At 59.1% G+C, this 13,441-nt stretch overlaps 1 protein-coding gene across 1 annotated transcript in view; it reads right to left on the bottom strand.

Annotated features, from left to right (window-relative positions):
- Window positions 1–12,832, bottom strand: part of RET (ret proto-oncogene) — a 53,202-nt gene extending 40,370 nt beyond the window's left edge. Inside the window, exon 1 of the mRNA XM_039257739.1 lies at window positions 12,584–12,832. Coding sequence (XP_039113670.1) covers window positions 12,584–12,656 — 73 coding nt within the window. The 5' untranslated portion in view covers window positions 12,657–12,832. The remainder of the gene's footprint in view (window positions 1–12,583) is intronic.
- Window positions 12,833–13,441: the final 609 nt, after the last annotated feature.

Here is a 13,441-nt window from a genome sequence, read left to right as displayed (position 1 = left end):
CACTACCCCCATTCAATGATAGGAAACAGAAGCTGCGGCTCACCTCACACTCATGTAAGTGCAATCAGGGCCCAGGTCTCCTGACAGCATCCATGTAGCCCTCTGCCAAGACGGGGAAAGGGTTTCTGCATGGTTGAAGTTTGGGTGAGTGAGGTCAATGACTGAGGTCTATAGTCCAGGCATCATGGGAGCCAGCAGGCCAGACTCACCCTCTGCACACTCACCCTTCTGCTCCGAGGAGCCCAGGCCCCAGGCTGCACCCTACATGCACCCCCAGTTACCATCCACACGTCCACACCCATCCAGGCCAGCTGCAGTGGCCTCACTGAGATGATGGACGCTCCTGCCCAAATGTGATTTCCCAGCTGCTGCTGAGTTAATCACCAGCCTCACTGGCAGTTCCTTCCGGCTTCTATGCAAAGGAAACTGCCAATTAGGTTACAATTAATTTCTTACCCAGGGCAAGGCCTGGCTGGAACAAGACTGGCCACCCAAGTGGCCTGCTGATGACTGTGTGGGGGTCACCAGGCCCCCTCGGCTCCAGGACTCCCATCCGCAAGGCCCCAAGTGACTTCCGGTGTGCTGGCTCTGGCCTGGGGGTGACTGGCCAGGACATTACTGGCTTTGACCTGGGTGCCTCCGCCTGGGAACTGTCCCTCATGTACTCAGGAGAGCACTGTGATTCACACTTAAACAAACCTGTTACCCCACCTATCTTGAGCCCCCTGAACAGAGATGGTCCTGTCCCGTTCTGTACCCCCCTCCCCCAGCACTCCTGTGCAACATCAGCCAGCAAGACTTCTTTGGTGCACTCCTTGTGAGAGGCTCTGTTCTCACGTACTTCACATGAATTGTCCCACTGAATTAACACAACTGCCAGAAGCAGGATGATTGTGATCCCTGTCTTTACAGAGGGGGAAACTGAGGCAGGGAGAGGCTAAGTGCCTTGCCCAAGGCCACTTAGACAGTGAGCCAGGACTTAAGCCAGGGTCCCGCCTAGGGTGGTGTGCGTGGCCACCAAGCTCTCCTGCTCAGTGATGGCCATACACACACGTGCAGAGAAGCCAGGGTACTGAGACCTGGGACTCTGCACCATCCACCTACCTGCTTACAGGCCAGGCTGACGATGCCATCATAAATAACCATCCATGCCTCCCTTACCTCTTCTAAAAAGCAAGTGTCCCTAGAGGTTTCCTGGTATAAATTTGTTAACATTTCAATGAAATGGGGTGAAGGCCCAGGAAAGTGTGACTGGGTGGGAGTCTGATCTGCCTGACAGGGACAGACACAGTAATGGTTGCTGAACACAGAGGCAGCACGTGGCAGGGGCCCACCGATGCCAGGGGCCTGACATGTCTATCTTTGCTGGACACAGAAGTGAGCCTCAAGTTGTCCTTCCCTCCATCCCTGTTGAGTTCTATGATCACCAAATACTCAAAAAGGTGGAACCAGCAAAGTCCAGCTTCTGTAAGTGGACAGTGACCCATGACTTGTACCTCCTGAGTTGGGGGACAGGGCAGCTCCGGAAAGGTAGCATCCACACAGGGTGGCTGGGACAAAGGCACCTCCACAAGCCAGCAGCAGCCCGTCGGTCAGAGCAGGGCCTGCTGGGACTGCTGCAGCCGAGTTGGGGGCCGGAAGGCCATCCTGTGGCCTGGACATGCTTCTTTGTCAAGTCTGAGAGGAACAGAAGGGGCCCTCTCAAAGGAAGCTCCTTGCCTCAAGGGCTGAGGGAACAGGCTTGCCCTCCTGCCCCCAGCACACACTCCCTCCCATGTGGGGCAGGCCAGGATGTCACAGTGCTCCCTCTGGGAGACCCCCTCAGTCCCTCCTGCAGATTTGGGCTGCCCCCTCCTCTCCCTACTCCCGTTAGAAGCAAGGGCAGGTGCAGTCAGAGTAAATGGCAGGCAGGACCCCCAGGCAGGGCCACCACGATGGAGAAGCTGGCTTCTCTCTGGGGATGTGGGGGGTTTCAAAGAAGGCCTAAGGGTCTGATCTGCTGGGAGGGTAGAAGGGAGAGAGCTGGGAAAGCCTCTGAGAGAGGCAGGTTCCAGCACAGCCTGGACCTGGGGCCAGAGAAGCCTAGGGCTGGGGCACATGCACCTGCATTTGGCTGCTGTTATCAAGCCCACGGGAGCACCAGACCCTGAAGACCTCAACTTCAAGAGTAAAAAGGAACCTAACTGCAGGGCTGGAGCAGCTGTGTGCGGAAGAGGTCATGGCAAGCTAGTCCTCAGTCGATGCCTCTCACATGGGTGACAACTCATGCCTCCCTCCAGGCCTCAGTTTCCCCGTTGATAAAATGATAACGTTGCATCTGATGCTAAGGCTCCTTTTCATACTGATTTTCCTAAGAGTCTATGTGATGTCTGTGCAGAAGCATTCACTTGAATGAACTTCCTGACCTGGGACCAGGAGGCAGATGGTAGGCATGATGGAAATTGGGATGGGCTTTGACCTAGGTGGCCTCTGGACATGGGGTGGAATAGGATTAGGATCACAGGTATCTCCCTGGGCCACCAGTGGTAAGGCAAAAAGACATGGGCCTTAGATCCAAAGGAGACATTTTAGTCTCTGCACAAGGAAGCGGAAAGACAGGGGCAGAGCTGAGCCCAAGCCCATGCTCCTTCACCTCACTGTGTGACGGGCTTGGCATATAGCCTCTCTGGGTCTGGTCCCAGCTGTGAACTGGGACAGGAATTCCTCCCTGGAAGTATGGCTGGAACAGACCAGACACAGAGCACCTGCTGACCAAAGCCGGCTCTCCTCTGTTCGCTCTTCTCCCGTCCCTGTCTCCCAGTCTGGAATCAGATCTCCCTGGGGCCCACAAAGCCTTCCAGCCACTCTTCAGTCAAGGCCTTCCGGCCCCCATGCCGCTGCCCAGCCCTCTTGCAAGGGTGAGCAATGCCTCAGTACATACTGCTGTCCCAGGAAAATGGCTTCAAGGGACTGGCAGCATGACATCACACAGCTACAATTACGGTAATCAACTTACACCGGATCTGCCTGGTTATTTTTAGAGTCAGGATTGAGGTTTAGCAAGACAGGGCAGCCCTGGGTTCCCCTGCTGCTGGGTCCTGGCTTGTCAGGTAGGCTGGGTGGGCTGCTGATTCCTGGCACCCCTCCTTTCCCTGGTCCTTCATAAGGTGATTTTTGAGGCATGGGCATTGCACACCCATTGCCTCTGGGGCATTCGAGCCTAAAGTGGCCTCAGGTCCAGGACTTCTGAGAATGTCCTCAGGGTCCTACTGGGGTTATGGTGATTCAGTCTCTCACCCTGAACATCAGGTGAACCCAAGTTCTCCTCAAAAGGGATCTGGGGCTCAGACACCAACAGAAATGCCACTGACACAATGAAATGCTAATAACACAAAACAGCTTCTTAGCAAGACTTGGTGGAGACTTGATAAAGCAGTGTAAACCCAACACAAAAAGACACCCACCCAGTTAAAACACGGGCAAAGGACCTGAATAGATATTTCTTCAAACAAGCTACAAATGGCTAATGAGCACATGAGAAGATGTTCAACATCACTAATCATTAGAAAAATGCAAATCAAAACTACAATGAGATACCACATCGTACCCAGTACACTGGCTGTAATTAAAACAAAACAAAACAATCCAGAAAATAACAAGTGTTGTTGAGGATGTGGTGAAACTGGAGCTCTCACACACTGCTGGTGGGCATGTAAAATGGTGTAGCTGCCATGGAAAACAGTTTGGCAATTCCTCAAAAAATAAAACAGAATTACCATCCGGCCCAGCAATTCCACTCTTAGGGGCACACCTAAGAGAACTGAAACCAGGGACTCAAACAGGTATCTGTACGTGAATGTTCACAGCAGCATTCTGCACAATAGCTAAAAGGTGGAAACAATGAACAGGTACGTACATGTGATATTTACATCCAGGGAATACTACCCTTACGAAGAAAAAAAACCACTGATACATTCTACAATGTGGGTGCACTTTGAAAACATCATGCTAAGAGAAAGATGCCGGATACCAAGGTCCATTTGTATGAAAATTCCAAAGTGGACAAACCCATAGAGACAGAACGTAGGCAGTGGTGACCACAGGCTGAAGGCTGGCGGGGATAGACAGCAATGCCTAAATGCATTTGGGGTCTCCTTCTGCCTTGATGAGAACATTTTGGAACAACATAGAAGTGATACCTATGCAACACTGTGAATGTACTAAATACTACTGAATTGTTCACTTAAAATGTTTGATTTGATGTTATGTGAATTTTACCTCACCAAAAAGAGGCAGGAGCGCCTGGGTGGCTCAGTCGGTTAAGCGTCTGACTTTGGCTCAGGTCATGATCTCGCTGTTTGTGGGTTTGAGCCCTGCATCGGGCTCTGTGCTGACAGCTGAGAGCCTGGAGCCTGCTTCAGATTCTGTGTCTCCCTCTCTCCCTGATCCTCCCCTGCTCATGCTTTCTCTCTTTCTCTCTCTCAGAAATAAATAAAAAAAAACATTAAAAAAAAAAAGAAGCAAACTGTAATTATTTGCTACCCTTCCCTCTGGCGGCTGCTGGGCCGGACACAGGCTCTGGCTGTACTGACCAGGAGAACTGACATGAAGAGTCAGTGCTCAGGGGCGCCAAGTCCGGAGAGGGGGACCCCCGAGAGTGCAGGCAGGTGCCCCCGTGTGTGCCCTCCCACCCACCATGCCCTCCTTTGTACTCCGGGCCTCTCTTGCAGAGAGAAGGGCCGTGTGATGGGATTCTAGCCCGTGGAACACGGCAGAGTGCTGTGGCCCCCAGGCCTGGCTGTGCCCCTCCCTGAGCACACAGCTGGGCATAGAGGGGTCGCGGGAGGGTCCATAAGCAGGAGACAAACGGACGGCATGGAGTCACTGAGACTGTGGGGGTTTCTGTTACCAAGTACAGTCTCACCTGCCCTCAAAGACAGGAGCAGGTGGGAGGCTGGAAGCAAGGAACTTGGACGGGCTTCTCACTCCAGAGCCTTCAGGGCCTGTGGTCCTGCTGGATGAGTCTCCTGCAAAGACCACCCTGCGGGCTGCCTATCCGACAAGGGTCATCCCTCTGGGGGCCACACCCGTCCCCACAGGGCTAAGTGCATGTTAGCCCTGCCTCCACAGGTGAGGACATGGCGGGCGGCTACCCCAGGGCTAAGTGGCTGCTGGGAAGGGGCCCTGCTCCCCGCCTCCACCCTCTCTCCTGCCCAGGGAGGACAGAACGCAGCAGATGCCGCACAGCCAGTGCTGGGAGGGCAGGACGGGGAGCAGCCGAGGAGAAACCCGTGCCCAGCCAGGACCAGCCCCAGCTTCCGTCTTTCACCATTTCACTGTTTCTGTGTTTCACGGGCAAGAGAAATGGAAGGACCAAACTGGCTAGACTCGTGGATGCCCGTCACTCTGCACACCTCCAGCTCAACCCCTCACACACCCCACCCCCAGGTCCCGGCACACAGAGTGCACATTTCCCCGAGCGTTTTGTAGGTCATTAATTATTTTTGGCCATTAATCACATTCTTTCTTTTCCCCTTTCTGGAAGGCTGAGGATCACTGGAGTTTTCTGGTGATCACATAGCCACCTATGGGACACTGGAACCAGCTTTGGTGGCTACTACCTTGCCAGGGGCCTTCTAACTTATTCTAGCAGCAGAATCCTTTCCTCCAATCAGTCAGGCTGGTGCTTAGGGGAGGATTCAGGATTTGACTCCCCTGCATCTTGCACCCCCTTCCTCCCCACCCCCTCGAGGCCATACTGCCTTCTAAGTACTCCTCCCAGCCGTGGCTGCAGTGTGGTGATGACAGCAGGGGATCGCCCCCCTCCGCGTCCCTGCCCCCTCTCCCCAGCCTCCCATGGGTCTCCGAGGCCTTTCTTCCGTGCTCTGTGGGTGAGGGCGCTTCAGCCCCCAGAAGGCTGGGGGCTCAGTCTGACTCGGAGAGGCCATGCCCAGGGTGGCCCTCTGGTGGCCTGGGGANGCTCTGTGGGTGAGGGCGCTTCAGCCCCCAGAAGGCTGGGGGCTCAGTCTGACTCGGAGAGGCCATGCCCAGGGTGGCCCTCTGGTGGCCTGGGGAGCGTGCTCCTGGGAGGCCTGAAGGGGTGGGAATGCCCAGGCCTCCCAGAGCCCACCTGACTTTCCCTGCCCGGCCCCAGAGTGGCCGTCCCGGCCTGGTGTTTGCGGGTTTGAAGGAGGCTGTGGCTTCTGAGGCAGGGTGCCACCTCACCTTGGAAGACCTTGGAAGACGTGGCCGTCTTTGGGCCAGCGCTCCAGGACACTTGGGGCCCCGTAGACTGGGTCCTCCTGCTGTCCCTCCCCACCTGATCCTCCTACCATCCGCCTTTCCTGGGCTCGGGGACCAGACGAGGCCTGGGCTTCCATCAAGCTCAGGCTTCACAGCTGTGTGGTTGTAGGAGCCCCTGGGACCTCCCTTTGTCCCTAAGGCTGGAGGCTCTGAAGCCAGTGGGCCCCTGCACTATCCCCTCTGAGACTCTGGGCAAGGGGGGGGTGGGACAAGGGGATGCAGCAGTGTGCCACTGTTCCCTCAGCTGCAGCTGATGCCCTAGAAAATGCGGTTGTGCAGTAGGTGACACCAACTGAACCTCGAGGGAGACCAGAGGAGAGCAGGTGGCCAGCCCCGAGCAAACACCTCTGTTTGCTTTTGCCTTATGAGTGGCTCCACAAAGTACAACAGCCCGGGCACCACCGCAGAGATGTCACCTGTGCACCTCAACAGGTGTGTGCCTACCTGGGGGGCTGGCTGGTGCAAGCTGTCCACTACAGTATCAAAGCCCGGAGGGTGGGGGGTGCAGGGCTCAGTTCCTGGCTCAACTCAGTTCCAGGTCCTGGGGCCCCAGCTCTCTTCCCAAGTTTAGGCACTGGAGGCTGCACCTCATGGCCACCTTGGGCCTTCGCTCCTATGTGACATGGGGTGCTGATGTCTGTGATCTGAAGAGCCCAGGGCTGCAGGGAAAGTCAGGTGGGCTCTGGGAGGCCTGGGCATTCCCACCCCTTCAGGCCTCCCAGGAGCACGTTCCCCAGGCCACCAGAGGGCCACCCTGGGCATGGCCTCTCCGAGTCAGACTGAGCCCCCAGCCTTCTGGGGGCTGAAGCGCCCTCACCCACAGAGCACGGAAGAAAGGCCTCGGAGACCCATGGGAGGCTGGGGAGAGGGGGCAGGGACGCGGAGGGGGGCGATCCCCTGCTGTCATCACCACACTGCAGCCACGGCTGGGAGGGCCCCTTGCCTGCCTGGCAGCCCAGCGCCCTCTCCTACCCTGCCCTCAGCCTGCCTCCTCCTGAGCACCTCTGACACCACACACGTGTTTTTGAGGTAAGTGACAGCTTAGTGCTTCCTTTACGGACTGGCCCTCCCTGCACAGTGACAGCTCTGAGGTCAAAGGGCCCTTCTGTCGTCTCCCCAGGGGCATCCCCAGCCCTGGAGAAGTTCTCTGGGCAGCAGACGTCCCTCAGGGAGTGTTTGTAGATCGCGATTACTATTACTATTAAATCACCCACTCAGAGAAACTGCAGAAATGAGGCAGAGGACAAGGCCAGGGGGAAGGAGAGGGAATGGGGAAGAGGAAAACGGAGGCAGGAGAAGGAGGACACCGGGAGGAGGAGGACACGGGGAGGAGGAGGAGGACACGGGGAGGAGGCGGACATGGGGAGGAGGAGGAGGACACGGGAGGAGGAGGAGGACACGGGGAGGAGGCGGACATGGGGAGGAGGAGGAGGACACGGGAGGAGGAGGAGGACACGGGGAGGAGGCGGACATGGGGAGGAGGAGGAGGACACGGGAGGAGGAGGAGGACACGGGGAGGAGGCGGACATGGGGAGGAGGAGGAGGACACGGGAGGAGGAGGAGGACACGGGGAGGAGGCGGACATGGGGAGGAGGAGGAGGACACGGGAGGAGGAGGAGGACACGGGGAGGAGGCGGACATGGGGAGGAGGAGGAGGACACGGGAGGAGGAGGAGGACACGGGAGGAGGAGGAGGACACGGGAGGAGGAGGAGGACACGGGAGGAGGAGGAGGACATGGGAGGAGGAGGACACAGGGAGCAGGACATGGGAGGAGGAGGAGGACATGGGGGACCCGACCTGAGTGCTGCCAGAGCACGACCCTCACACCAGGAAACGTCCTCCCCCACACCCACAGGAAGGGGAGATGGTTCCACAGTAGAAATGCAGCCACTTCCACAGGACAGAAGAGCGCTGCTATGGGAGTGGGGGAGTGCCTCTCCAGCTCTGCCTTTTCCCTGGGCACTGGGTGGGCACTTTCCCCTCCCAGTCTGCCCTGGAGCTCTGAGGAGTAGGGCCCTGTCCTGGATAAGGAGACACACTTGTACCCCAACCTCCTGAAGTCCAGCGCCACCCCGCCCCCCGCCCAGCTTCGGTCAGGTACTGGGTCCCCAGGAGGAGAGTGGGTGCAGAGGCTGCACCCTCACAGAGACCCCTTTCTGCGGGCCAGCTGTGACACACACCCCTCTCCTGGGGCCAGCTAAGACAGGGCCATGCTTGGTGGCTGTCTCCAGATCATAAGACCCCTAAACATCTGCTAAAGCAATGGTCCAGCCAAAGAAATCTGCCACGGCCCAGATGAACTGTTCCAAGCACACTGCCACACGCCCTCCCAGGCCCGGTCCTTTTCTTTCCCAGATCCCTCCTCAGCCCCATCCCTGGCCCGCACCACCGCTGGCTCAGAGAAGGCACTTGCCAAAAGACGGAGCACTAGGGGTGAGGAGTCACTAAGTCTGCTCCACAGGCTGGAGTCCACAGGTGATGTGCGACACGGCTTTCTCACCTGTGAAATGGGAAACCACGGCCATGTCCCTCAGGGTTTTGGGAGGTGACAGGAAGCTAGCAGTCGGGCAGTGCTCAGCAGAGGGCCAGCAGGCTGTGAGTTCCCTGGGGGTGGCTGCCATCAGCCTTATCCAGTTAGGACCAAAGGAAAGAGGAGTCCTCCCTCAGGTCACAGAGAGGGGTAAGGCCTGAGGGGAAGTGGCAGCTTCCGGGCCTTCCATTCCCCCTGGCACCCTGGGCTCCATTTTAACAGATACCATAATTTTTAATTAGTTTTCTCTTCCCCTGGCTAAAAGGCCATTAGCTCCCCATTAGGTGAATGCATCCCATTTTCTTCACACCACCAAGGAAACAGCGATTTACTTAGCCATCCCTAAAGCAATTCTGTAGAATAAAGCAATTTAGCAACGGGCTCAATAAACTTCCCCATTTGCTCTCTGTTTGCAGGCCCCAGCCTTCAGAGCCCAGCTAGCCCGTCTGTCCCCTGTGTTCTTGGGTAGGCCGGGTGCTGTTAGAGCCCAGGGCAGGCACTGCGGGATGCAAGCAGCTCCCAGAGGTGAGAGGGGCCTAGTGGGGACGCAGGCTGGGGTGAAGGAGGAAGAGGGCAGGGACCCACATCAGCTGGTGAAGCAGGACATGTCTTCTACTAGCCCCCGGCCAAAGAGAGGGAGGGTCCAAAAGAAAGGAAGAAGTGGGTGAGGCAGCTTCCCAGCATGGCTGCTCTGATGTCTGCTGGCCCAGGCATAAGCGGCCCACCCAGGCCACACTGTAGAGGGCTGGGCCGGCCACCCTGTGGGGAGAGGGGGCTCTCCCTTCTTTGGTGTCAGGGGTTGAAAGTCCCAGAGGTCTTCAGGGAGAGGGGCAGGTCCATCCTTGAAGCCACAGGTGCTCAGCAAAACGGGACCCAAAAAGCCAGGCCAGAAAGACGACAGCTGTGAGGCCTGCTGAGGGACTTCAAGAGTCAGGGGAATGATGCCACAGGGGAAGTCAGGCTGGGAGAGCCCCGAGCTGGGACGAGACTGCTCTTCCACGCCACAAGGGTGGCTGCACCTGTGTTGAGCAGCAAAATGCCAGAGACTCTTCTAAGAACAAGTCTTAGATGGAAGTTCCCAATTCTGGTTCCAGGATCCCTGGGGCCAATGGGCTGTGTCCCTGAGCATATGAGGGGGTGAAGGGCAGGGATCCCTATGTATATACATGAGGTCCCAGTATGTGTGAGTGGCAGGGATAGGGGCTGGGTTTCCCTGGTGAGGGTGGAGTGTGAGTGGGGTCAGGCCTCACTCATTGTGGGAGTGTGTGGGTGTCCATAGGCGTCACGATCACATATCCTTGAGAAAGGGCAGGAGCGTGGCTAGTGATGAGCAACTGTGGGAGAGAGAGAGTGTGTGTGTGTGCGTGAGTGTGTGTGTGTGTACGTGTGAGAGAGAGAGAGAGAGAGGAGAGAGAGAGTGACCCTGTGGGTGTGCACCCATTCTACCAGGATGTGAGAGAGGAGTCTGTGTCATCACCTTTTTCTTAAGGTGTATGCGGTCACACACAATGACAGTGGGCACATGTGGAGGGGGAACAAGTCTCAGGGGTCTGTCTATGTCCTATAGCCTTGCTCTAGGCATCCCTGCCCTCCCCCTGCCTGGCCAGCCTTAAAGCAGTGGGGCTCCTTCCTCTGTGCTCTGGTCTAGGCCACTGCCTTTCATCTGGGTCACCTCCCTGCCCCTCCCGTCAGCCCCCCAGCACAGAAGAGAGCTTCCTGCCTTGAGGAATTGTCCGTCCAAACGGGAAAGGTCTCATCCTCTAAAGACCGGGCACTTCCCCTGGGCGATGGGCCCGGTCACTGGAGTGCTACAGCCACAAGAGGGCGCCCAGAGGCTGAGCTGCTCTCAGCCTGGGTGGGTCCTGGAGCAGCATCAGGGCTCATCCGGTGCAGCTCAATGAGGAGCTCCAGGGATGCTGCTTCAAGTGAAGGGTGCGCGTAGGCCTCCTCGAAGGCCCCAGTTGTCTCCTCCTGGGTGCTGCAGGCCCACTTCTCCACCCTCAGCGCCAGCCAACCATGGCTTCTTGGTCATCCCAAGTGAAAGGTGGGTGGGGGTGGGGTGGGGCGGGGAGGCTCCCTTTCCCTAGATTGGAAAGCAGGTCTCTGGCCACCAAATCGCGTGGGCCAGAGGTGTGAAAAAGCCAACTGCATCCGTGCCAAGTGCCACAGGTCGACTCTTGCAGCCTGGGCCCCACAGTCTAGCCCTTGAAGCCTTGCCAGGCACCCCAGTTAAACTAATGGCTGTCGAAGAGCACGGGGAAATACTCTGCAGGCTGTGGAGGCTGGCACAGGCTGCCCAGCAGCCACAGAGGGTACCACAGGTTGCCCAAAGAGCACTGGCTTCGGCTCACACCAGACTACATGCCTACAGTTACAAAGTTGCATCTCAGAGTTAGAAGAGATCTTCAGAACATTGTTGTTTACTTCTGCCCTGACTGCAGCCTCCTAGGGGCGCTCCCCTTGCAGCCCAGTGACCCCAAAGTTCCAATACGGGAAACAGACTCCCTCCCCCACATCCCTCCTCAGCGCAAGGAAAGAGCTTCTCCCCTGCTCTTCCCATGATGGGCTGGGAACCCATTCTGGCTCCAGTATCTACCAGCGGAACCCAGGATCCAGTCACACAAATGAAGCCTTGGGGCAGACTGGTGAATCCAGAGTCTGCAAGGCCAGGGGCTAGAGGCAGGGGACCTTACTGCCTCTTCTGTTCCCAAAGGACACAAGGAGGGAAAGTCTTTTGTAAGCAGTGGGGGAGGGCAGATTTCCCTGTCAGAGAGAAACTTGATGCATACGTAAGCACTGACAGAAGAGATCAAATCACGGCTCTTGTAAGGACACTAAAATGTACAGCCAAGGGGGCCAAACATTCTATGGCCTCAGGATTCATTCTGTCAGTCTGGCGTCGGGGGTGGTGACCAGCCTTTGCAAGGCCACATCCAATCCTTCCAGCACCGACGCTGGCGGCACGCAGCCCTGCCCCACTCTAAAATGGTCAAAATCCCTTGGTAAAGGTTGGTCAAGGGCGGTCTCCGGGTCCCAAAGGCCATACCCTTAGGTGGCCCTGCCTGGCAGCGGCGTGCAACTCTAACGCTGCCTCTTGGAACCCTGGCCATGGCGGGGCCTCAGCAAGGATGCGCTGGGCCAGTCGGAGTGGGCCCTAGAGGGCAGCCTCCCAGAAACCATGGGCTTTAAGATTTTTTAAAGACTAGGGCGGCAGAAACGCACGAGGGAAAAGCAACCTTTTACAAAAGAGCAGATCCCTTGGCACCCCTTGGCGGACCAGGCTGTCGGAGCTGCAGGAGGAACGCCCCGACGTGGAGCGAGGAAAGGAAACCAGGACGGAACAATCTGCAGAGAAAGAACTCCTTGCGCAAGTCGCGGGCTTTCTGGGGCTACCGGGGCTACCTCCCCCCGCCCCCCCACCTGCGCCGAAAACCTCGACAAGATCTGTCCGGGTCGCCTCGAGACGCGGCCGCGGCGCGAGGCGCGACCAGGCTGGGACGCGCCGCGGCGGCTCAGGCCCTGCGCACTGACCCCGGCCGCCCGGCCCGGCCCGCGTCCCGTTCCGGCCGAAGACCCGCCCAAGCCTGGGCCTCGAGGCGCCGGGTCTGCCGCCCCACCTCGCTCCCAGCCCAGCCCAGGCGGCCAGCAAGTGCGCAGCCCGCTGCCCGCGGCAAAGAGAAAGGCGTTTCCGAGCGCGTCCGCTCCGCCGCTCGCGCCGGGAGCCAACTTCGCCGCGGCCGCTGCGGGCACCGGCGCCGGGCAGGACTCACCTTCGCCGAGCAGCGGCAGCAGCAGCAGCAACCGCAGCCCCGCGGCGCCGGCCGTCGCCGTCGCCTTCGCCATGGCCCGCGCACGCCGGGGCCGCGGCCAGAGGGCTGCTGGCTGGGGCTGGGGGTCTCGGCGGCGGGGTGCGGCGCTCAGCCTGGCCGCCCCATGCCCGCCCGGGACGCGGCGGACGCGGCGGACACTGCGGGCGCAGAGCGTCGGGGCGCGGACTCCGATTCCTCTCCGATGCTGCGCGCCGGGCTCGGGTCGCGGGACTGAGGCGGGGCGGGCGCGGGCTGCGCCGGAGGAGCGGGCAGGGGCGGGGCGGGGCGGTGAGGGGGGCGGGCCGGGGGCGGGCCGGACCGGGCGGGGCCAGGGTGCGGGCGGGGTGCGGGGGTAAGGGCGGGGCTCGGGGTACCGGCTGCGGGTGCCCAGTTGGGATCCCGCCGGGCGCGTGTAGGAAATCCGTGAGGGTCGCTGGATGCGGGCCGGCCGGGGTGCGAGTAGGGGCAAGGTGCCGGCCGCGGGATGCGGGCCTGCCACCCGCAGCCCCAGTGCGCGCACCTCTGCACGCGCAGCCACTCTTTTCAGCCTGTGCGCCCGCTCGCAGTCCCTGCGCTCGGCTCTTTGCGGCCGCCCGCGCGGTAAGGGCTGGAAAACCGTGCGGGGATGCGGAGTCAGGGCGGACTGGGTAGGGGTGCGCCCGATCCGACAACGACACAAGGCGGGCGCCCCGCCTCCAGGCTCTTAGCACGGAGCGCATCCTCCGCCATTTCTCAGAGGGGGGAGGCGCGGTGGGAGCGCGGCCTCTCCTGGGGCCGGGCGGGAGGAGGGGAAGAGCCTGGACGAGGCAAGGGGAGCCT

This window comes from Hyaena hyaena, unplaced genomic scaffold (genome assembly GCF_003009895.1).
Source record: "Hyaena hyaena isolate Hyena2069 unplaced genomic scaffold, ASM300989v1 scaffold_631, whole genome shotgun sequence".
In the NCBI taxonomy this organism is placed as follows: Eukaryota; Metazoa; Chordata; class Mammalia; order Carnivora; family Hyaenidae; genus Hyaena; species Hyaena hyaena.
This window is presented reverse-complemented; position numbering and strand designations above follow the sequence as displayed.